This window comes from Schistocerca nitens, chromosome 9, assembly GCF_023898315.1.
Source record: "Schistocerca nitens isolate TAMUIC-IGC-003100 chromosome 9, iqSchNite1.1, whole genome shotgun sequence".
Lineage (NCBI taxonomy): Eukaryota > Metazoa > Arthropoda > Insecta > Orthoptera > Acrididae > Schistocerca > Schistocerca nitens.
The window spans coordinates 312,418,135-312,443,671 of NC_064622.1; the positions used below are offsets into that span (position 1 = coordinate 312,418,135).

General features: G+C 39.9%; 1 protein-coding gene across 1 annotated transcript in view; it reads left to right on the forward strand.

Moving 5' to 3' along the window:
- The window catches only part of LOC126204202 (sodium channel protein Nach-like), a 182,852-nt gene that overhangs the window by 46,893 nt on the left and 110,422 nt on the right, over positions 1 to 25,537 (forward strand). Inside the window, exons 4-5 of the mRNA XM_049938602.1 lie at positions 963 to 1,055; positions 10,972 to 11,102. Of these exons, the coding sequence (XP_049794559.1) occupies positions 963 to 1,055; positions 10,972 to 11,102 (224 nt within the window). The remainder of the gene's footprint in view (positions 1 to 962; positions 1,056 to 10,971; positions 11,103 to 25,537) is intronic.

Sequence of the window (25,537 nt, forward strand, 5' to 3'; positions counted from 1 at the left end):
TAATTTCAATTACTTCCACTGCATACAAATTTTTAAAATGTAATTTATTGTCAATAAGTTAATGAGTAACATGATACCATTAAGAAAAATGACAAGAGAGGCAATCATGTTTATATGGACTTCTTCACAGATAAAATTAATCAACATACAAATATGAGCATACATCTCCAACTTAAGCAAACAAAATGTTATGTCCTGTTTGAAATGGTGTGTGAAAATAATATTAATATCTGAATATAAAGCAACAGATAAATTTAAATTATTGTGCGTGCACATGATTTCAATGCTAAATAACCATTTTTTAAGTGTTATATATGTTCTTGTTAAATTGTTCATGCCAGCTGAAATATGTTAATTATTATAACCTATTTTTTTAAAGTAATTTAATGTGTCTCCAGTACAAAAATCTTTGATTTGTAACTGTACGTTATGAGACAAATAAACTGCATTCTACATTCTACATTCAGATGAAGCAGATTTGGCAATAGGTGCTGAGGCTGTGGAGCAAAGAGCAAAGATTGTCCTTTCCATGAGTACAAATCATGAAGGTGTCTGTCCATATCAATCACACCAACCAGCTATGATACCCCTACTCTGTCAGCTGTCACACATTCCACGTCAAAAAATCTTTTCTGTACAGCCTCACCATCCATAGATTTGTCTCTTCTACACATTGTACAATCTCACAGTATCCCTGCCCAAGACCTCTGTTAACCTGTTCCCTCTGCCTCACATTGCCTTTTCCCTTCTCTCTTCTATTCATAGCACTCTTTCTCCATCTAGATCATGCACTTCCTTCTCCCACCAGTCTACTTCTCCCCCCACCGCCATGCAGGGGCACCTTTCTCTCCTTTCCCCTCCCTCCCCCTTGCCCCGCAATCCCCCCGCCCTCTTCCTACATCCTTTATTGGTGTATTTTCTACTTTTTTCATCTTGTTGTGTGACTATGAAGTCATCTGTCTGAAGGCCTGCCTCTTTCCCTCCAGCCCCTCCTTATGCCCTTCCCTACGCACTTTCCACCTCCATCAATGCAGGGAACTGCTTTCAATAATCAGGTATGGATAATTAGCCTACAATGCCCATGGGAGTGTGAATTTGAGTGTGTGAATGTATGTACTATTGCTGGAAAAAGAGCTAGAGCATGAAGGCTAGTGTGACTGCTGTTTTTTGTTACATGTTCTATCCAGGAATTTCCATTATTGTTATAACTTATAATCGACAAAATTATGAAAAGGATAGATTGCTACTCACCATACAGAGGAGCTAGCCAATATCAATGAAATTCTTCAATAGCCATGTAACTGTGGAGTTATTTTATTTTATTTTGGAGGCTACCAGTTTCAGCATTCCACTATGCCATCATCAGGCCCCATATGCACCTCTCCAAATAAATCACATCTCTGGATGTTGCGAATTCAATTGTTTCACTAGTGCTTCTTTTGAAGAATGCTCTCATCAAAGCTAGTACAACATATTGTGGAAACACTAATACACTTAGTAAATTCATCATTTGAGAGTGGTGTATTTCCAAATAGACTAAAAATGTTAAGAGTAACACCTCTATGTAAGAAGGATGCAAAACATGAAATTGCCAATTATAGGCCATTTTGAGTATTGTCAGACTTCAGTAGAATTACAGAAAAAATACTCCTTAGAAGATTATCGGCTTTCTTAAATAAAGAAAGGCTGATAAATGGCTCACAACACAGACACAGAGCTGTAAAGTCAACCCAGACAGACAATTTCACCTGGATGGCTTTTCAGAACTCTCCCAATTTCCTAAGCTTCACCTGTCCATTTCTTTCACCCTTCTTTCTTTCCCTTCAAACCCTCTACCAGAAAAAGGAGACAATAGCACTGAAAGCTTGTAAATTTCAATATCTTAATATGTGTTTTCTCCTGTCATTGCTTGACAAGTAGATATTTCATCTATCCAATTACATTATATTTTCAAAGTTGATTAGTTATTTGCATGTTCACTTGATCATATTTGTGACCTTTCCCTGCTGTGTGGAAGGAATTAGTTTTTCAACTATAATAAACTTTCTGAGTTGGCATCATGCGGACCATCCAAATTATTGTCTTGAGGTACCATTTATCCATACAGTGGTTTACATTTAATTATGGTCTTGCTTTCTCCCTCTCTACCTCACTGTCTTGTCATTTAAAATTTGCAAAGGCTATTTCATGGATTGAAAAATAGTGTGTTCTGTGGAGAGCCCCTTCTGAAATTCAAATTGAGACTAAATATCTTATTTTGAGAGAGATGTGTTATGGTTCTTGCAATCACAAGCTTTTTCAGTACCTTCAAGAAGGAGGTAAGAAATGAGAGTGGAGTGTAATTATTAATCTCTCTCAAACTTCCTTATTATTATGAATGCCATATCAAAAGCAAAAAGTTTAAATTGAACATTTATACATGCTATAGAGTGATTCCAGATGGTCTGCATGATGGTTAGTGAGGTGTCCCATGCATTGGTTTCATGGGCTTGACTACCCCAGTCTCCTGAATTTTCCAGCTGAGCTCTTGTTTGCTTGCTGCATGTAGGGTGACTGGAGTTGGTCTCGCATGGCAGAATCAATATGACGTGTCTGGGCAGAGGGTGATGTAAGCCTAGACATCTGAACACATCCCACATCTGATTTAAACATAGGTGTGAATGCAGTACTGAGATGGTTCAGGTCCTGGACTGGACTGCATCTGAAATAAGCTAGACCTCATCAAAGCTGGAAAACCCAAATGATGTAACTGTGTCCAAGCAAAAAATGTTGGTAACTGAAAGGTGATTAATGACAAATTGGTCATGTGATTTGCTTGTAGGCTGTGGCAATGAAGAAGGGAAACAGAACTGTCCCCAACAGCTACAAAATGCTAGAAAGGTGCCTATGTTAGCCAATTATTCAATGAAACTGTGGCCACAGTGTCCACTTGCCTCTGTACCCAGTGACAAGGTGTGATCAGAGATTCAGATGTCATGGATATGTATGACATTGGTGACTCACAATGTTACTATTGTCTGAGTTTCACCCTGTGTATGCTTTGTGTGGGTGGAGCTCACTGTGGTGTCTGGGCCACCACAACTTGTGGTCTTGCCATGAAGCATTCATTAGCCCCCTGGGGGATTCTGAAGAACTGTGCAATTTGAAAGATATCCTCTAATGACGGGAGCCAGCAGAACACCAGCACTGGGAATCAAGGCGAAGAAGCCTTCCATCCAAAGTTTGTGCAGGTGAAATCGCATTTGCAGCCCTGTTCTTGCAAATCAGTTATGGAGGAATGTTATCACTGTTGCAGAAGTTTGTGATATTGGTGGAATTTTAGCCTTGAGGCACTCAAAAGATACCTTTGGGGAGAGTAGTTAGCTAACAGTGTGCGTATGTCCTAAATGAGAGGGAAACTGACTCTGATAGTGTTGCTAATTTTCTGAGTAGGAAAACTGTGTCTGGTAATACCCTTGGCAAAAGCAGTTTCAGTAACAACTCTACCTCCTGTTGTTGTTGCAGCTGCTGCTGTTGTTCTATGAGGCGAATTGATGTAGCTTCCATGATGCTGGATGATTTCCTTTTTTCCCATCAGCAGAGTTTGGACTATCTCACCAGCACCCACTGCACACTTATTAATTAATCCCTTTATAATTTTATACAATAATGTTAGTGGATACATGAATAATCTATTTGCATGAATGTTTTGATCTGACTATGAACTCTTATTGTCTGGCTGTTTGTGCTGATGTATATTTACCAACTGCTGTCTTATGTTTGAGAAATAATGGTTGAAATCACTAGCCAATTGTTTCAGGTCAGTTAGCTTATTGTTATTCACAAACAGATCTATATTATTGTGATTATCTGACCTTGCACTTATTTGTCTTTTCATGATCTGCCAGGTTGCTTCAGATTTTTTTCTAGCATTACACATTAGTGTGTAATTTTGTAGTCTTTTGCTTTTTAAATAACTTGTGTTAATATTTCAACAATGTAGGAAATGACAGATTGCTACTTATCATAAAGAAAACACATCAAGTTGCAGACACGCACAATTAAAAATTATTATTAAATTAGTATTTATTTGTATCTTTTGTAGTGGGTAATAAAATCTGGACTAGTAATTTGTTTTGAATACTCATATAATCTCCCTTATTTTTGTATGATATCTTAATCTCTTTTGTATTCCACTTATCTGTTTTTGAACAGGGTTAAATGTGCTTCTTTTCTTGGGAAGAGCTATTGTGTAAAAAATGCTTAAATGTGGCCATCAGCTTATCATATTTTTCATTAGTATCATTACAGCTGTGTACTTCATTCCAGTTTGCCCCCTTCAGGAGAAAACAAAAATATTTCACTCTTTTTGTATTGTAGTTCCTTACAGTGCATTTTATTCCACGGAATTTTCACTTTTCTGCAATATTCATTGTAAGAATTTGAGCATAGTGATCACTAAAATCTGTGTTCACCACTTTTGTGTTATGGGTATTTTTGCTTGTATTCATCCAATCTAAGTCAGTGATGGACATAGAAGGTGCTGAATTAAATTTATATCATCACTGATTTTTTTTTTTTTTTTTTTTTTTTTTTTTTTTTTTTTTTTTTTTTAGAGAGTTCTGTATCTGTTTCACTGGACACATTATGATATTATTATGATATTTAGTTACATTGCTGAATTCAACATTTTCTTTAACATATACACAGGCACCTCCATGACTCAATGTTTTCCTACAAAACATGCTTGCAAGTTTAAACTGAGGGAGATATGTCAAGTCTAATATATCTTACTTAAGCCAGTGTTCAGTGAAACATAGCACAGAGGTACAATTCACATCATTTAATATTATTTCTACTTTATTGAACAGAGATTGAACATTCTGCTGGAGCAATTTAAAATTAGATATAGGAAATGTATTACTTTTTGCTTGATCACTTACCTCACATTTTTGTGCTAGTGTCTACAGTGGGGAAAAAAAATCCTGATTTTTTCCAGGTTTGGTTTGTTGGTTCATTAGATGTGGCATTCTGCCTTTGTTCCATTGTTCCCAATATCCATTTTATTACAGTCCTTTTTCACTCATCTATCCATTAATGATTGCCTTGTTACTGTATTTGCTACTTTGAAATTCAGTTTTGTACTGATAGGGGTGTTGCTTTTGCTTACTTATAGGCTCATAATTGTCTGTTATTGTTTGGTACTTTCAGTTCAAAACAGTAGCATTTTACCTGTTTGTCCATTTGTGTATGCCTTTTTTCTATACTTATAACAATGAAAACAATCAATTTTAACTAAATAAGTTAACTGAGTAGATGAAAAAATCACGTACCAAGCAGCAGCAGAACACACACATAAAAAGTTCATAATTAGGCAACCTTTTGGAGCCAGTGACTCTTTCTTCAGGCACAAAGGTTGAAAGGGAATGTAGAGGGGTGAAGAAAAATCACTGGAGAGGTTTAGGAAAAGGGGTAGGTTTTGAGAAAGTCACCCAGAACTGCAGGTCAGGGAGACTTACGAGTCAGGATGAGAAGGAAAGACTGATTGTTGGGGACTGCACCGGATGAGATTTGAAAACCAGAGAGCTTAATGGTGGAAGACAGGGTAATCTGCAAGACATATATTACTGTTTGAACATCATGCACAAGTTAATAAGAGTGAAATGCTAAATGCTTGTATGTAACAGAGGAGGGAGAAAGGCAACAAAAAATAGACAGGTAAGAAAATAGAAGATGTAGAAAACTAAAACAGAATGAAGAACTGAATAGTTACTGTTAAGAAACGCTGGGGTGGAAGAAATGAACATAAATTAAGGACAGGTGGGTGGTGAGAACCATGGTCATGTTGTAACACTAGTTCCCACCTGCAGAGATCTGAGAAACTGGTGTCTGGGGGAAGAATCCAGATGGCACGTGTGGTGAAACAGGCATCGAGGTCATAATTGTCTTGTAGGGAATACTCTGCAACAGTATATTGCCTGTTGCTAGTATACACTCTCCACCTTTCCCATTCATTGTAAGTGATAATCTGGTGGTAGTCATGCTGATGCAAAAGGCTGAACAGTGTTTACATAACAGTTGGTATATGACATGAGTCATCTCACAGGTGGCTCTCCCTTTCATGGTATACGTTTTGCCAGTTACAGGGCAGGTATATATGGTTGTAGGAGGGTGCATAGAGCACTTCTTGCAACAGGGTACTCAGTAGTTGTTCTTTGGAGGTACCAGCAGTACTGAGATTGAATGTGATGGCCCGGGAAATCTATTTTTAAATTGGCTGGTGAGGTAATTATGTCCAGTGAAGGCTGAGGTGAGAATGGTGGTGTATTGCTGTAAAGAGTCCACATCCATACAGATATGTTTGCTTTGACTGCCAAGGCTGTATGGGAGGGAATTTTTGACATGAAAAGGATGGCACCTGCGAAATGTAAGTCCTGTTGTTTGTTAGTAGGTTTTATGCAGACAGAAGTGTGTAGCTGGTCTTCGCTGAGGATGAGGTCAGCATTAAGGAAAGTAGCATAGGATTCAGAATATGACCATGTGAGATTTAACTGGGAGAAAAGTATTAACATGTCAGCCTCACTATGGATCCATATGGAATAGATGTCATCAATATACCTAAACCAAACCAGGGGCTGAAGACTTATGGATCCCAGGACAGACCCCTCCAAATGACCCTTGAAAAGATTGGCATAGGAAGGAGCCATCCTGGTTCCCATGGCCATGCCCCTGATGTTTGTATGTCTGCCACTCAGAGGTGAAGTACTTGTTGGTAAGTATCAAGTTAATTAAGGTGAGTAGGAAGGATGTCATAGGTTTGGAATCAGGTGGGCCTGACTGGGGAAATGTTCAGCAGCAGACAGACCATGTATGTGAGGGATGTTGGTATAGAGGGAGGTGGCATCAATGGTGACAAGCAAGGTGTGTCACGGAAGTGTGCCAGATTTCAGACAATCTAGGAAATGGTTGGTATCTTTAACATAGGAGGTAAGTCTTTGTACTATGGGTTGCAGCTGCTGATCAACTAAGGCAGATATATGTTCGGTGGGTGCTTTGAAGCCAGCAACTAAAGGATGGCCAGGATGATTGGGTTTGTGGATCTTATGAAGAAGGTAAAAAGTGGGGATGCTTGGTTTGGATGGAGTGAGAAGTTCTATGGATTGATGAGTTAGTCCTTGTGAGGAGCCTGAGGTTTTAAGGAGTTTAAGGTCAGTTTGAATCACAGGGATGGCATCTTGATGGCAGACACTGTATGTAGAGGTGTCAGACAACTGGCATAGACCTACACTAACATACTCCTTTTGGTCAAGTAACACGGTGGTAGTTCCTTTGTCTGCTGGGAGGATAACGATGGAGTCATCAGCTTTTTGGAAATATAGAGCCTGGAGTTCTGTAGAGAACAGGTTAAGGTCCTGTAGGGACCTGAGGAAGGGTTGTGAAGAAATGCTGGATGTGAGGAATTCTTGGCAGGCTCGTAAGGGATGATTTTGCGGTGGTGGTGGTGGTGGTAGTCATGGATCAAGTTGGCAAGCCAGGGTTCAATGTCACGTTTGCTGTTGGAGAGGTTTTGGGATTGGATTGCAAAGCGATATTTCCAGTTGACACTATGTGTGCGGGAAAGTAGGTCCTTGACCACAGCAGCATGATCAAATGCAGGTTTAGAGCTGAAACTGCGACCCAGGAGGGGAGGGTGCTTTAGACAAGAGGCTGATGACACTGTACTGTTCTTACTAGTTCTTGTGATTATGGGTTATTCTTGGTCTGGGAGGCACTGATGAAGGCTGTGGAATGGTAAGGAGGTTTGTATGAGAGGAGTGGTGGCTGATGGTGTGGCTGTTTATGGAGCTGCAGAGGGACAGGAAGGGAAACACCACTGTTCAGATAGTTTAGGAGGAGGTGGGATAGCTTTTTGAGGAAAAGTCTGGCATTTTGTTGCAGTCTGAAGTTGGCTTGGCAGTTGATATCATCCAAGGAAACATGAGGGGCAGATAACTGCAGGATTTTGTACAATGAGAGAAGTCTGGTGAAAATTGGCTGACAAGGCATATATGTCACAGATTAGCCAGGTAAGAGCAAGAGATTGCTGTTTTTGAAACTGTAAAAGGGTGTAGAGAAGGATTATATTCAGAAATAGGGACTTCCAATGTTGAGCATTTTGGAGCAACTCCAAGGGACAAGCAGGTTTCAAGAAACAGAATGTGGGACCTTAGTTTTGGTAGTGCTGAAGTGTGTTTTTGAAAAGAATGGATGTAACATGTGATGGGATTCATTATAGCAAGAGAGGACAGTTTGGAGTGTTATAAATCGTGGGAGTGACAAAGAAGGTAAGCAGAGGGTGAAAAAAAGATAGAAAAATGGAAGAAAAGAAAGGAAAAAATTCGTGAAAAATCAGAAAAAATTCGAAATACGAACATTGTGAGAGCATACAATGTTTAACAAGAGGTAATAAGTGGATGAGAATTTCTCACCAGAAAAGTGGGCTATATTATACAATAAAAAATGATTTGGGGGAAAATCGGTTGGGAAAGTCATGAAAAGATACAAAATTTTGTAAACTGGGTAATCAGAAAGAGAAAGTCATAGGAGAAAATGTAAAATACACTCCTGGAAATTGAAATAAGAACACCGTGAATTCATTGTCCCAGGAAGGGGAAACTTTATTGACACATTCCTGGGGTCAGATACATCACATGATCACACCGACAGAACCACAGGCACATAGACACAGGCAACAGAGCATGCACAATGTCGGCACTAGTACAGTGTATATCCACCTTTCGCAGCAATGCAGGCTGCTGTTCTCCCATGGAGACGATCGTAGAGATGCTGGATGTAGTCCTGTGGAACGGCTTGCCATGCCATTTCCACCTGGCGCCTCAGTTGGACCAGCGTTCGTGCTGGACGTGCAGACCGCGTGAGACGACGCTTCATCCAGTCCCAAACATGCTCAATGGGGGACAGATCCGGAGATCTTGCTGGCCAGGGTAGTTGACTTACACCTTCTAGAGCACGTTGGGTGGCACGGGATACATGCGGACGTGCATTGTCCTGTTGGAACAGCAAGTTCCCTTGCCGGTCTAGGAATGGTAGAACGATGGGTTCGATGACGGTTTGGATGTACCGTGCACTATTCAGTGTCCCCTCGACGATCACCAGTGGTGTACGGCCAGTGTAGGAGATCGCTCCCCACACCATGATGCCGGGTGTTGGCCCTGTGTGCCTCGGTTGTATGCAGTCCTGATTGTGGCGCTCACCTGCACAGCGCCAAACACGCATACGACCATCATTGGCACCAAGGCAGAAGCGACTCTCATCGCTGAAGACGACACGTCTCCATTCGTCCCTCCATTCATGCCTGTCGCGACACCACTGGAGGCGGGCTGCACGATGTTGGGGCGTGAGCGGAAGACGGCCTAACGGTGTGCGGGACCGTAGCCCAGCTTCATGGAGACGGTTGCGAATGGTCCTCGCCGATACCCCAGGAGCAACAGTGTCCCTAATTTGCTGGGAAGTGGCGGTGCGGTCCCCTACGGCACTGCGTAGGATCCTACGGTCTTGGCGTGCATCCGTGCGTCGCTGCGGTCCGGTCCCAGGTTGACGGGCACGTGCACCTTCCGCCGACCACTGGTAACAACATCGATGTACTGTGGAGACCTCATGCCCCACGTGTTGAGCAATTCGGCGGTACGTCCACCCGGCCTCCCGCATGCCCACTATATGCCCTCGCTCAAAGTCCGTCAACTGCACATACGGTTCACGTCCACGCTGTCGCGGCATGCTACCAGGGTTAAAGACTGCGATGGAGCTCCGCATGCCACGGCAAACTGGCTGACACTGACAGCGGCGGTGCACAAATGCTGCGCAGCTAGCGCCATTCGACGGCCAACACCGCGGTTCCTGGTGTGTCCGCTGTGCCGTGCGTGTGATCATTGCTTGTACAGCCCTCTCGCAGTGTCCGGAGCAAGTATGGTGGGTCTGACACACCGGTGTCAATGTGTTCTTTTTTCCATTTCCAGGAGTGTACTTAGCTTGGTGATTAATGTAGACTAATGTAGGAGACGGCAGTAAAAGTTGATGAAAGTGATTTGTCAAAAAACAAATGCACAAAAATGTGAGAGAATTATATATAAGCAATTTAAAGGAGGGTGGGAAAGAAAATAGCCATCACATTTGAGAATAGATTGGCGACAGATGATCAGAAGAAGGCCCTGCAGTGCAGTGAACCATAAATTGGTATATGCAAATTTATAAATAACAATGGAATTCTTATATTCAAATAAAAATGGATCCATCTACGCACATAGAAATTAGTTTTAGAAAAGATGAAGGGGAAAAATGTTGATTAAAGATGATGGTACAGATAAATAAGCAAATGGATTAGCACATAAGGTAGAAAACATATGATAGTTTGAACAAGAGAGACAACAACAAAGGTTGACAAGAAGGTTACATAAGAAGGAATGATGGCTACATGGGCTAATATAAAAACTAAAACAATCAATTTTTCAAAATATAAGGTTAACTGGATAGCTAAAGAAAATCTACTCACCAAGCAATGGCAGAACACACACATAAAATATTATAATTAGGCAAGCTTTTAGAGCCAGTGGCTCTTTCTTCGACACTATGCCCCTACATCTTTTCTAATACTGATTTTCGTGCACATAGATGGAGCACCTGGCTCTGAAAGCTTGTATAATTATAATCTTTTATGTGTATGTTATGCTGCTTAGGGAGTAGATTTTTTTAATAGGCAAGCCTATTACAAATGTGAATCTTTTCTCGCCTGTTGGAACATAGACCATGCACATTGTACGTACAGATGACTAAATCCAGCAATCAAAGTCAATCCTATTTACAGGAAAAAAATTATAAGTATAAAAAGGCATTATTGTGGGATTTCACTTACTTTCAAATAAGGCAGATAACACTAATTTCTTTTTTATTGTTCGGTTATGTAAGATTTATTGTGATTGTTGTGACTTTTTTCAGTTTCATACACCATGTAATGGTCTCATATTTAATTGTACATGGAATGGTATCACTTTCCACTGCTGCGAACAGTTCTTACCTCTGGATACAGAAATTGGTCTTTGCTTTGCAATTAACAGCTGGCAAACAAAGTAAGTGATATATTTTAGAGTAGAACATAACATGGAAATCTAATATTTTTTTCCAGTTTACCAGATAAAGAAATGGATAGATAAATTTGGTAAAGAACATAGTAGATAACTTTTATTTTGCCCTTTTTTAACAAAAAACTGTGAGAAGTATTTCTATGTGCAAAAGACACTGAGATTATATTCTTGGTTAGTCACATGTGTTGAGTGCATTTTGACTTGATGTACACCTGGACCCCAAGCACTGTTATACACAACATTTTATTGAGAATGTAATCATTAATGTTCAGTTCTCATTGTATTGTATTGAACTGGGGACCTAGAAACGACAGAGAGGCTCTGTCCCCACTGTAGCCCTCAGTGGTTCACAACTGAGCAAAAGGCTACAACAGTTCACTCACCCCACCACTGCCCCACACTGAACCCAGGGTTATTATCGTGTGGTTCGGTCCATCGTTGACTCCTCCCTCCCCTCCTCCCCCCCCCCCTTCCACTCCTGGGAACATCTCACACCAGATGAGTGTAACCCCAAATGTTTGCAGGGTAGAATAATTCTGATGAGCGCATACATGGAGATAGTGTTTGTGCAGCAATCGCCGACATAGTACAGCTGAGGCGTAATAAGGGGAACCAGCCTGCATTTACTGAGGCAGATGGAAAACTGCCTTAAAAACCATCCACAGACTGGCTGGCACACCAGACCCCAGCACTAATTCGCCAGATGGATTTGTGCAAGGGACTGGCATGCCTTCCCACCCGGAAAGCTATGCGTTAGACCGCATGGCTAACCAGGTGGGCCTTCAGTTATTATACTACCACATCATTTTTGATTTTTGAAATTGAATAATATGAGTCTCCATGACAAGAAGACTTTAAGTGGAATTAAATTTTGACTCTGCAGTGAATTGTGTGGTGATGTAGAACTTCCTGGCAGATTATAATTGTGAGCCAGACCAAGATGAAAAATGGGCCTTCGCCTTTCACAGGCAAGTGCTCTACAGAATGAGCCACCCAAGCATGATTCACTACTACCATCACAGTGTTGCTTCCACCAGTACTTCATCTCCTACCTTCCAAACTTCATAGAAGCTCTCCTCCAAAACTTGCAAGACTAGCACCCCTCGAGGGAAAGATATTGCAGAGACATGGCTTTGCCACAGTGTGGGGGATGTTTCCATAATGAAAGTTTCACTCTGCAGCAGAATGTGCACTGATATGGAACTTCCTGTAAAGGTCCTGAGGTTGGCTCTTGGTCTGGCACATTGTTTTGCTCTTCCAGGAAGACTTAGGATTTGAAACTGTTTGCTGTGAACTATTTGTGTGCCTGTTCAGTTCTCATCTGGTCGGTGTAAGCTAAGATTAACTTTGATCCTTGTTCAATATGCTTGTGTCATCAGCTAACATCACAAATTTTGAACTCTCCTTTAATGTCGTTGCAAAGTCATTTATGAAGATTAAGAATATGAGCAGAGCCAAAACCAAACCTTGTGGTACATCACATATTATGTTCCCCTATTTCGAGGTTTGTTTTATTCCTATGATACAAGAATGCAACCAGTCTACAAAAGAATTGCTTACAAATCGCTCATTTGACTGGTTCTAGAATATTACTGAAGTGTGAGGGATCTATCTCAAATAAGACTAACAGTAGATATTTAACATATACAGAGAAGGGCACCATGAATGGTCACAGGTTTGTTTCCTACACGGGAGAGTGTCACAGACATACTGAAGGAACTGAAGTGGAACATTCTTCCGTAAACTAAAGCGAGAAAGTCTATTAAAAAAGTTTCAAGAGTCTGCTTCAAATGATGACTCTAGGAACATACTACAATCCCTTATATATGGATCATAAGGATAAGAATAGATTAATTATTGCATGCACAGAGGCATTCAAACAATCATTCTTCTCACACTACATACATGAATGGAAGGATGAGAAACCATAATAACTGCTACAGTAAAACTTGCTCACTATTAGTCTTAGTTGTCGGAAGGGGTAATTTTGTTAAAATTTTGTAAAGGCGTGGTTGGGCTATGAAGTCTGGGGCCGCTGGTAGTGCGTGGTAATAGTTGGCAGCCAGTAGGCCAGGAGGAGTAAACATAATGCGGAGCTCCAGCGGTGTATTGCATGTACGATTGTTTGGTGTGGAGCAACAGCGAGGCAGCATTGCTTTAAGTTATTGCGATGTATGAGGCAAGGCAGTAGACCAGAGTCAGGAGTGGCAATGTGTGAGTGGCTGACATATGGGAATTTTCCCCTGCCATATTTCTGTCTCTCTCTGATGCTATGTCAGAAGCGAGGGGAAAAGTAGTATAAATAGTCAGGCACTTTTAGCTTCAGGGGTGTGCCAGGTCAGTTGAGGGCTGGGTCGGACCTGTGCTGGTCTATGCTTATAGGGGCTAGTCTGGCAGCAATGTTGTAAATATTCTATGTAAACCTGTACTTTGTTTCTATGTACTTGTTCAGGCTGTATTCTGCCTCCAGGGACACAACACCAGGGTGGGACCGAACGGCAGCCGGGTACTTGGAGATTGCACGGTCTGCCTGAAGGGGGGCAGTGACAGTGGTCTGCAGTAGGTCCATGACAGGCCACGTTCACGTACCGGGCATACATACACTGCAGGAGGCACGGCAGCACTGCAGTGGTGCCAGAGCTGATGGCGGGTGTTGCCATCCTGCAAGCACCACTAGCGGCAAGTTGCGGCACCGCATCAAGGAGGGCACGGGTTCAAATCCAGTCCTGGGAGCAGCAGTGTCTGAGGGCCACGGGTGACCAGTACAACCACCCTCGTCCCGTGGTCAGACAGAGAAGGCCAAACGGGGCAGAGGGCGGTGGGGACCAGGGACTGTAACAGTCTCCAGAATTGCAGGCAGCTACACAACGCAAGACGTGGCGCCTTGGCAGGCAGCGAGCAGGGAGAGTGCAGCCGGCTTCAGTCTGAGTGGCCCTGATGACGGCAGCAGCGGTGTCGTCATACCAGGAGTTGCTGAGCTGGCTGGACTCACGGGACAACACTGCAGGCAGCACACTGACACTATGCTGCACTCGTTGTAGACATCCCACAACTACGAGTATAACTCAGAAATCTGCCCAAACCATACAAGTATTTCAGTCCCAACGCATTCAATGGAGTTTTATGTGCTGATTTTTTGTATAAAGCGGAACGTGCCTAAAGTGGAAACAGAAAGCAAATCTTATAACATATTTAATAATTTGTTGTATAGTGAGGAAAAGACTCTATATGGTACTACTGTATTACAGTTCATCAGTTATTTACTACTGTATAAGGATGTTACTTTTAACACCTCTGTTAAGTGGTGCAAAATCAAGAAACGAGGTCCAGCTTGGTGCTGCTGGTGTGGACCTAAAGCCGCGCCACTCTGTGCAATAAAAGGTGTGTATTGTTCCGTTAAACAATGATTTTACTCAGCAAGGTCATTATTTTCTGCCAGTTTCAGTTGACTTGTAGCACTTTAAGAGATACAGTAACATGATGTCGAACAAACACTATGTATCGTTAACACTTAACAAAAAGATTAATGTAATCGAGGCAAGTGAGAGAAACAACCTCTCACTGCTTGAAATTATGTTGCATTTCAAATTCGGTAAAACACAAATTTAAGAGACTTTAAGAAACAAGGATAAGATTTGGGATGAATGGATGAAAGGGCATGGGCTGATGAAAAGAAAGGCGAAGAAGACCGAAAATGAAGAAATTAATGAAATGGTGTGGGAATGGTTCGTAAGTGCGCAGGCAAGAAACTTACCTTTATCTGGACCCATGTTGCAGAGTGAGGCTCTGAAAGCCACTAAAGAACTAGGAATTATGGAGTTTAAGGCATCCACAGGATGGCTGGACAGTGTCAAAGCTAGGAAAAACATCGTGTGGAATAAAGTGTGTAGGGAAGCTATGGGTGTGCAGGAAAGTGTAGCAGCAGAATGGAAGATAATACTGTCCAACTTAATTGTGAATTATGACTCAAAAGACGTGTTCAATGCCGATGAAATGGGGCTATTTTATCACAAGCTACCTTCAAAATCGCTAGCAATTCGAGGTGAAAAATGCAACGGCGGAAAAATGTCCAAGAGAAGACTCACTGTACTTCTGTGTGGAAACATGTTAGTGAAATGGAGAAGCACTGGTGATTGGAGAGGCAGCAAGACCGTGTTGTTTCAAAAACATAGACATCAGTAAGCTTCCAGTCATATGGCAAAGCAATGAAGAGGCACGGATGGTGAGTGGTCTTATGGAAGAATGGCTGGGCTCTTTCAGTGCCAAAATAAAAAGAGGAAATCGCCAAGTTCTCCTTTTCCTAGACAATGCAACTTGCCACCTGAAAGTAATGTTATCAAATGTGAAATTGGCTTGGTTCCCTCCAGGTTCAACCAGCCTCACACAACCCATGAACCAGGGGGTTATTTACACATTCAAGTGTCATTTTAGTTGATTACTGATGCAATCTATTATTCTTAGTGTTGAAGAAGCTGAACTGCATTTGCTCTTGCATGGTCAGTTTCTGTCCTGGATGCAGTAAGATGGATTGGCTTGGCAGTAAAGGAAATTAAACCCGAAACTGTCACCAAGTGCTTCAACAAAGCGGGGTTTGGGGGCCAAGAACAAGTTGCTACTGTGGACATCAAAGTTCAAGAAAATGCTGCAGCAGTTGCTAAATTAATGTAAATGCGAAACATTTCATGTATTGCAGATGATTACATTCGAAGTGATGACTTTCTGTCAACTCACTCCACTTTCACTTCAGCAACAGATTTAATAGAAATCTGCAACACATATTATGATGAAGAAGAAACAAAGGAAGAAGAAGAAGAGAAGCAAAATGATGTCCCTAGAAAAATTAATACAGCTGAATTAGCCATTGCATGTGTAAACAATGTTATGCAATTTGCAGCACACAAAAATTCTCCCAATTTGTATGGTGCAAAAAATTGTCTAGAAAAACAATTTTGAACAGGAAATTAAATCACGTTTCCCTCCTTGATATATGGTGAAAAAATGAAATATAAACTAGATAAACATACCATAATAAACGAATTTAAAATTTGAGTAAAATTATAGAAATGCCATGTTATTTATCAATTAGTGTAATAATCCTGTGTTCTATTGTCCAATATACAGTAAATGAACATCTACTGTGCTGGAGTGAAGGTACATAAATACAGTATATGTATAATTAAAAATTTTTACTGTACTTTTGTGCATGATACCTGACAAATTTTACATAGCCCAGTGAATTTTGTGTAATCTGGAAACTTGTCCAAGTATTTTAGTCCCAGGTGATTCCATTCTGAGCAAGTTTTACTGTACAATGGGACATACTCTCTGACACACCCTCACAGTGACTTGCTGCTAGTATAAATGTTGATGTACAGTTTGTGATGCATCCCTCTGCTTTCCGTTGTGAAGGTGAGACTCTGTGCATGAAGAGTGTCAATAATGGCATAACATTTTATTTTGCCAAGTAGAATTTTGTGATCACAGAATATACCAACAGTGTAAATTTGCTTGTTGGTTGTGCTAGGACTTAATTTGTGAGGTTCAATATAGCTTTCTGTGTGGAGAATGCTTTATGGAAGTAACACCAAGAAGCAGTTAATATATTCTGTTCAGAACACTGTAGCAGTAAGTTATCATAGGCCACTTCCTCAAAATTTTTGGAATAGGCTGGAAGCAGTAAAATGGCAGTAATTAAAGTGCTATGCTTATCTACAGTTTTATATATGAATCTTACTAAAGAGTATTTAAGCCTATTAGGAAATATACCCACAAACATAGATTCAGGGTAACGCCATAAAATATGCACAAGGTTTTAATACTTTGCTAGAAAGACTGTCAGTGCCAGGAGAGTTATCTTTTTCTTTTTTCTCTTTTTTTAGAGATGTGGTGAATTTTGTAGCCTCTTGAGTGGCTGTATTTTCAAAACTAATATTATCTATTGGTAGTGCATACAGTGTCTGCCAAAGTAAATTTTATGTAAATGTATTTGATTGTTTATTGGTAAGTGTAGCCTAATGTTTTAATTTTGTGGTCAATTATGCCAATGAACCTGCCACAGCTATTTCCTGGGAGATCACTTTCGATCATATCACCATTTCCATTTGTTTTTTCTTTAATAATGCCACAGTTTTTTTTATTATTATTTATGGAGTACTTTAATTTCTGTGCATTTTTCGTGTATTTTGCTTCTATAATGATAGACTAATAATTTTATAATGATGGCAGTAATGGAGTTTCAACTCTTGACTACAGCTTGTTCTTTGTTCTCTCTCTTCCTCGCGTAAGTTACTTTAATCCCAGGAGTTATGTATCCATTGGCTCTGATTCTAATTAACTTTGCCCTTGTTTATTTTAGGGGAAAATAAGACAAGAATCCCATAAGAATATGCATAATAAAGAATACTTCTTTCCATTTCCACTGTCTGACCCACATTCTTCTCTAAACTGTATGATTGAGCTATTTTTTGTGATTGTGTGGTACAATACTTTTTCCTGGTACAGTACTTTCTTCTGTTGTCTTAATCTAACTAATTAATAAATGACATTCACCTTTAATGTCGTAGTCATATAAATGATTTACTATCATACAGTGAACATCTGCAGTTATTCCTCTGTCATTTTGAGGTCTAAATCACTGCAGGTAATGGGGTCTAAAAACAAATCATCAGTGGCTGTTCCACTATATTCATAAATGGTCATGGGTATTTCATTGTGCGTAACAATCCAAAGATGGATATCAACAACTATAAATGAGCTCCTCACCCGGCTGTGAAGGCCCAAGGGATGTCTACCAGCTGCCTTGCCATCTTCTGCCTTGCAGTGGGTGCGGTATGGAGGGGCATATGGACAGCACATCATTCTCCTCACTGTTTTGCAAACTTTCCAGACCTTGGAGCCACTATTACTTGGTCAAATAGCTTCTCAATTGGTATCATGAAGCCGAGTGCAACCTATACCAATCCTCTCACCAAGGAAAAATTCTTGGCAATACCAGGAATCAAACCTGGATCTGCTGCATGGCAGCCATCTATGCTGACCACTCAGCTATGGAGGTGGACATCAACAACTATAGATGTTCTCAATTATTACTGTCTGGTAGAAAATCAACATTAAAATCTCCAGTTACATCCACATAAACTTATTGAAACTATCTCTAGCTGGTTTATGAAGCTTGAGATATTAACAGATGGTAGCCAAAAGCTACTAGCTTCTATGTTTCTTGTTCCATAGTTTGGCATTTGCAGTGATGTTCAGATAAGCACATCATGCCTGTCAACATTCTACCATCCCTTTCATTTTCCTTCATGAATATTATCAGTTCAACATGTTTGTTTGCAAGACTTCTAATGGTTTGCTGCAAGATGTTAAATGAGTGTCCTGCCAGATTCACTGCTTTGTTCAAGTTATAGTAATTTTGTTTTGGTGATGCCTGTTTCACTATATCTGTTCTTCAACTGATTCTTTGAAAAGAGCCTAGGGAACACATTCAAAATCATTAGGAAAGAATGGATATTACAACAGTAAGACTGAATCAGGTGAGTTAGACACTGACTCAGCATGTGCCTATGTATGGGAATGCCAAGAGAACCAGTGACATTATAGTTGGCAGCTGGTGTATAAAAGGGCATACCACCAGCCCATTGGTAGTTGTAGCACATGACAACAGCCAAGGAGTGCTTGGGCAAAAGCTCAAGAACTTCTTCTTTAGCATGTACACATATGACACCATCACAGTTTTCCAGTTATAAAAAGAAAAAAATCTGAGGGATGTTTACAGCATGTTAGATTGTTTGAAACAAGTTCCATTTCATTGAGACTGAGCCATGTCCTGGCTTAAAAATGATAGTCATGAGATAATCATCATGCAAATAATTCAGTACCAGTTCTGACATGACCCCTTTGATGTTTATTACCTAACTATAAGACCTTCATGGTCATCTTAGCTCTTTCCTTTTATAGTATTAACTTGTACCTTATGAGCTATACTGATAGATTGTTTCTGAGCTTGTTGGGTTGTCTGTATGTGTTTGCGCACATATTCCAAGCACTGGATTCATTGCAGATGTCTAGACTTAAACTGTCACATTTACGATGTCTTAGATCTTTTCAATGATTCAATGATCTCAAAGTCATTATTTTAATCTAGATTTATAATCTAGCCTTAACAGTATTACTGCAAACAGGAGCTCACAGCTGTGATAACTCTTCTTGTGCTACTGCCAAAGCAGCTCAAAGTTGCAAGATTATCTGCTCATTTTCTTGCTTTAAGTAGCAATAGCGGCAGTCATTGGACCTACTAAAAATGGCCAGAACAATTCCCCGTGTATGTAGTAAGCTTTTTACACAACAGCATCCACATTTTAATAACATTGGTATTCATCACACTGATTTGCTCTCCTTACACTGCTACAGCATACTTATACAGTTTCACAGTAAAATCTTATGTGAAGTAGTTGGTTAAAGCATTTGTCCAATGAAAGATAATGTGTAAAATATTTCAGAATCTGGTGTTTTGAAGATGTATTTCTCAAATTAGAATTATTCAGGGACAACAGAATTGCATAATTTAAATGTCATCTTTAAGTTTAAATACTTCATGTAATGAAATTTATTTATGATAGAAAATTTAAAATTTTTATGAAATTTACATTTACTAAAGATCATGAATATCATTTGTATAAGATAGCATTCACAGATCTGTAAGAATAGTTTATTTGATCTACTTATTTGTTTAATGAAGGTTATTCTACAGATTACAATATTTATTGTCATAGAAGCTAAGGTTACTTTAGATCACAACTACAACATAATTTAGGGTAATTGTAATGATTTGTCAGTTATAATACAGTATATCACTGTGTATCCAAAAGCATCCCAGTAGGCAAATTCAAGTTTTCTCACATCGTGCACCTTGGACTGTTTAGATCAGTGGTTTTCACCTAACTGCCAACCAGTGTTGTCACTATTCTATGCTGATGTATGAAGCTTCACTTGTCATGCTGTTGTGCTGCTCACAGGAGTGACTAAACAGAAATGTGCTATTCCTGCTGTCTCCAATAAACTTAAAACAGTAGACTAGTTGAAGAAAGGTGCTAGTAGATCCAGCTTAACACCAATGTGAAGCCCTTCATTTCCCATTAATGTACAAGACCTGCCCATTGGTTCTAGCTTCACTGATTTGCCTGCAGGCCGGTTCTGTTTGTGTTTGGAATAACACAGTGGATTTTCATGGTTTAGCCAAGGACACAGGACTGTGGTACTCCTCGGCAGGCCAGAGGTCATGGGCAATGGATTTCAGGAATTGTGACTGTCTCACCACAAGTACATTGTACAGTGCGGCATTTTATTTATTCTAGTTCATTTTTACCCATCAAAAGTAGTTTATATATTAGAAAGTATGGATGATAAGAAAAACAACATTGTGAGGGTTTGCATGCTATGTACTCATATGTGTCTTGAAAGAAAAATCACACAATACCTGTAAAATAATAGACATAACACAGTGGGTAATAACTGACAATAACGAACTTAGCAGAACCAACATTTTATTAGCAGTCACCTACAGTGTTGGTTTACGCAACTGTTCCCCACCTTATATACTTCTTTCAAGAGGCCTACATTTCTCTGAGGTTGTTTCTGATATCAGTGAAGATATTTTAAATCTGTCTTGCAACTCCAACGAAGTGCTTATTTTTGTCACCAAATGTGTTTTGCTTTATTGAAATTAAATTAATGTCAGTAGTCTTAATGAAATGTATATATTATTTGGCTTGCTTTTGCCATCTAAAAACAGTGCATTACAAAAGATGTTGATGTTAGTATTTAAGACTTTTGCGCACAGGTTTAGAAATACAGCAGTCCTTACATTTTATTTATTTATTTACACGTCAAGTTCCATAGGACCAAACTGAAGAGCAAATCTCCAAGGTCATGGAACATGTCAGTACATGAAATTACAACATAAAAGTAATAACAGATAAAAATAAAATGTTTATGAACCTGAAAAAAAGTCAGTCCACAAGTTTAAGTAAACGCAATCAAGAATAGACACGTGAACAGGGGTCAACAACAGGTTCGTGAACTTACACCACTTATTGCCTGAACTGCCTGTTTCTGAGCCAAAAATATCCTTTTAGAATGGAAGAGTTACCACAAAATATAATACCATACAACATAAGCGAATGAAAATAAGCAAAGTACACAATTTTTTGTGTTGAACAATCACTCTCTTCACATACTGTTTGAATAGTAAAAATGGCAGCATTAAGTCTTTGAACAAGATCCTGAAGGTGGGCTTTCCACAATAGTTTACTATCTATCTGTACACCTAGAAATTTTAGCTGTTCAGTTTCATTAATCATATGCCCATTCTCTGAAATTAAAACGTCAGGTTTTGTTGAATTGCATATTAGAAACTGTAAGAACTGAATCTTACAGTGATTTAGTGTTAGTTTATTTTATACAAGCCATGAACTTAGGTCATGAACTGCACTATTTGAAACTGAGCCAATGTTGCACACAAAATCCCTTACTACCAAGCTAGTGTCATCAGAAACAGAAATATTTTAGTTATCTGTAATACTAGAGGGCATATCATTTATATAAATAAGGAACAGGAGTGGCCCCAACACTGATGCCTGGGGCATCCCCCACTTAACTGTACACCACTCAGACACCACATCACAGCCATTCTCAACATTGTGAATAATGACCTTTTGCTATCTGTTGCTAAAGTAAGATGTGAACCAATTGTGAGATACTTCCCGTATCCTGTAATGGTCCAACTTCTGGAGCAATATTTTGTGATCAACACAATCAAACGCCTTAGTTAAATCAAAAAATATGCCTAGCGCTCAAAACCTTCTGTTTAACCCATCTAGTACCTCACAGAGAAAAGAGAATATAGCATTTTCAGTTATTAAACGACTTCTAAAGCCGAACTGTACATTTGATAGCAAACCGTGTGATATAAAATGATCAATTATCCTTACATACACAGCCTTTTCAATAACTTTAGCAAACACTGATGGCATAGAAGTAGGTCTAAAATTGTCATTATTATCCCTTTCTCCCTCTTTATAAAACGGCTTTACTACTGAGTACTTTAGTCATTCAGGAAACTGATCATCGCTAAAGGAAAAATTACAAATATGGCTAAATACAAGGCTAACATGTGCAGCACAGTACTTTAATATTCCACTAGGCACTCAATCATATCCATGAGAGTCCTTAATCTTCATTGATTTAATTATTGACTCAATCTCCCCCTTGTCTGTATCACAGAGGAGTATTTCAGACATCAATCTTGGAAAGGCATTTGCCAAGAAAGTTATGATTCCCTGTAGAAACTAAATTTTTATTTAATTCACCAGCAATGCTCAGAAAATGATTTTTAAATACTGTACATATGTCTGATTTATCAGTAACAGAAATATTTTTACTACAAACTAACTTTATATTGTCAACCTTGTGCTGCTGACCAGACACTTCCTTCACAACTGACTATATGGTTTTAATTTTATCCTGTGAATTAGCTATTCTATTTGCATACCACATATTCTTTGCCTTCCTAATAACATTATTAAGCACCTGAAAAAACAGATCTCAGGTGAACAGACTGGTGTGAGCTGTGCTGGTGTACTGCCAAGAGATGGCAGGCGTGAGGTATGTATCAGATTCCCCCTCCCCCTCCCTCGGGTGCTCCCTCCACAGTCCGCACTGCGGGCACTCTCTCGGATGTCCGCGACAGGGTTTGATGCCCGGCTTGTGGCCCAGTGTCTCGGTGTTCCCGCACCCAGGGATGTTTGCCAGCGGCATTTCAGAGGTTCCTTCCCCTGCCCTCAAAGTCAGTACATTCTGGGGTATTTCTATCTTCTCCTTAATCTGCGTAATGGCTGGTTCCCAAGCTTGGTTAAGGGAATAGCCGCTGTCACAATTCAGTTCAGGTTTTCTTACTCTGATCTCTATAGCTTCTTTGATGATACAGTCCCAATATTTCGAAGTCTGTGTTAGGATCTCGGTCTTGTCATAATCCATGCCGTGAAGTTTTGACAGGCAGTACTCGGTGATTGCAGACTTATTAGGCTGTTGCAATCTTGTGTACCATTGGTGTTCATGGCATTGATCTTCAGTGATGTGAATTGTTTGAACAATGTATTCCTTACCACATTGGCATGGTATTTGTAAACCCCTGAAACAAAAGAAAAATTCGGAGTAGGTATTAAAATCCATGGAGAAGAAATAAAAACTTTGAGGTTCGCCGATCACATTGTAATTCTGTCAGAGACAGCAAAGGACTTGGAAGAGCAGTTGAATGGAATGGGCAGTGTCTTGAAAGGAGGATATAAGATGAACATCAACAAAAGCAAAACGAGGATAATGGAATGTAGTCGAATTAAGTCGGGTGATGCTGAGGGAATTAGATTAGGAAATGAGACACTTGAAGTAGTAAAGGAGTTTTGCTATTTGGGGAGCAAAATAACTGACGATGGTTGAAGTAGAGAGGATATAAAATGTAGACTGGCAATGGCAAGAAAAGCGTTTCTGGAGAAGAGAAATTTGTTAACATCGAGTATAGATTTAAGTGTCAGGAAGTCGTTTCTGGAAGTATTTGTATAGAGTGTAGCCATGTATGGAAGTGAAACATGGACGATAAATAGTTTGGACAAGAAGAGAATATAAGCTAATATAAGCTTTCAAAATGTGGTGCTACAGAAGAATGCTGAAGATTAGATGGGTAGATCACATAACTAATGAGGAGGTACTGAATAGAATTGGGGAGAAGAGGAGTTCGTGGCTCAACTTGACAAGAAGAAGGGACCGGTTGGTAGGACATGTTCTGAGGCATCAAGGGATCACAAAGTTAGCATTGGAGGGCAGTGTGGAGGGTAAAAATCGTAGAGGGAGACCAAGAGATGAATCCACTAAGCAGATTCAGAAGGACGTAGGTTGCAGTAAGTACTGGGAGATGAAGAAGCTTGCACAGGATAGAGTAGCATGGAGAGCTGCATCAAACCAGTCACAGAACTGAAGACCACAACAACAACAATTGATTTATGTAAACCAAGGTTGTCCTTAACAGTGCCAAGAAGTGCTCTGGTTTTAGTTGGAGATCAGAAGACAGTTTTGCTTGATATTTGTGTAAAATGCATCCAACTTTTCCTGATAAGGCCCCACAAAACAGAATGAATGCCATGGCCGTGTTTTCCTCAGGTTCTTCATTAGTTTCCATTGATTGTGTTATGAGTGTTGGATGTAGAGCATCCCGGATTCGCCTTTCCTGTAACCGTTCCTCAGAAACACGAACTTCAGATGGGCCAATTGTTGTTGGAGACTGTCATCATCAGAGAGGGCATGAGCTCTGTGTACAAGAGTTTTTAGCAAGCCATTCTTCTGAGCAGAGTGGTGTCAGCTATTCACGTGTAGGTATAAGACGGTGTGAGTTTTCTTTCTATACACACTGTGCCCCAACCTGCCATCATCTCGTCTTTGACGAGAACATCCAAGAAGGGTAGCATCCCATCCAATTCTACCTCCATGGTGAACTTGATATTATTGTGTCTTGAGTTGAGATGTGTGAGAAAGTCTGTCAGCTTGTCTCTTACATGTGGCCAAGTAACAAACGTGTCATCCATGTATCTGAAGAAATTGGTAGGTTCAATCTGTCAAAGGATCAAAACGTTCGTGACAAGTGTTTTTTCTAGAAATGATAAATATGACACATTTGCACTGCCAACAGCATAAGAGATCTGCAAAGTATCTTGCATAAGCAAGGCTGTCAGTGACATGAAAAGCACTGCCTGCCTAACAAATCCAGCTGTAGCAGTGCTAGAACGTAGAGAAGGATCAGATATAGAAGTAAGTGTCAACAAGAAAGCATTTGTAACAATTCCAGCACCAGCAGCAATAAAAGACCTAGAACCAGTGTCTACAGAGGCAAAGGAAATGATCACAACATGTACATCTACACAACCAACAACAAAAGCAGCAATAGATGAGTCAGGAGAAGAGGAAACAACAGCAAGTGAAATGCACAGTCCAGCAAGCAGACAGAAAAATGTGCCTCCACAAAATCAGAAAGATGTTTTAACATAAAGCACTAAAAGAAGGAGGCCACCATGTTAAGTACAACTAAATGTTTAACAGTACTTCAACAAAATATACAATAGATAAAAGATGAAGTTCAGCGACTAGAAATAAGTTTACCAACATTAGACAGTTCGGTTGTGTGCCTCACAGAACACTGGTGCAAAGGGAATGAAATCTCATATTTAGCCTTAGCCTCATATGAACTTGCTTGTTTCTACAGTAGTCTCTCCATGAAAGGTGGGGGTTCGTGTATTTATGTGAAGAGAGGTATTTCATTTTAAGACAGAAATGACCTTACTGCATTAAGTGTTGATAAATGTTTTGAAATCTCG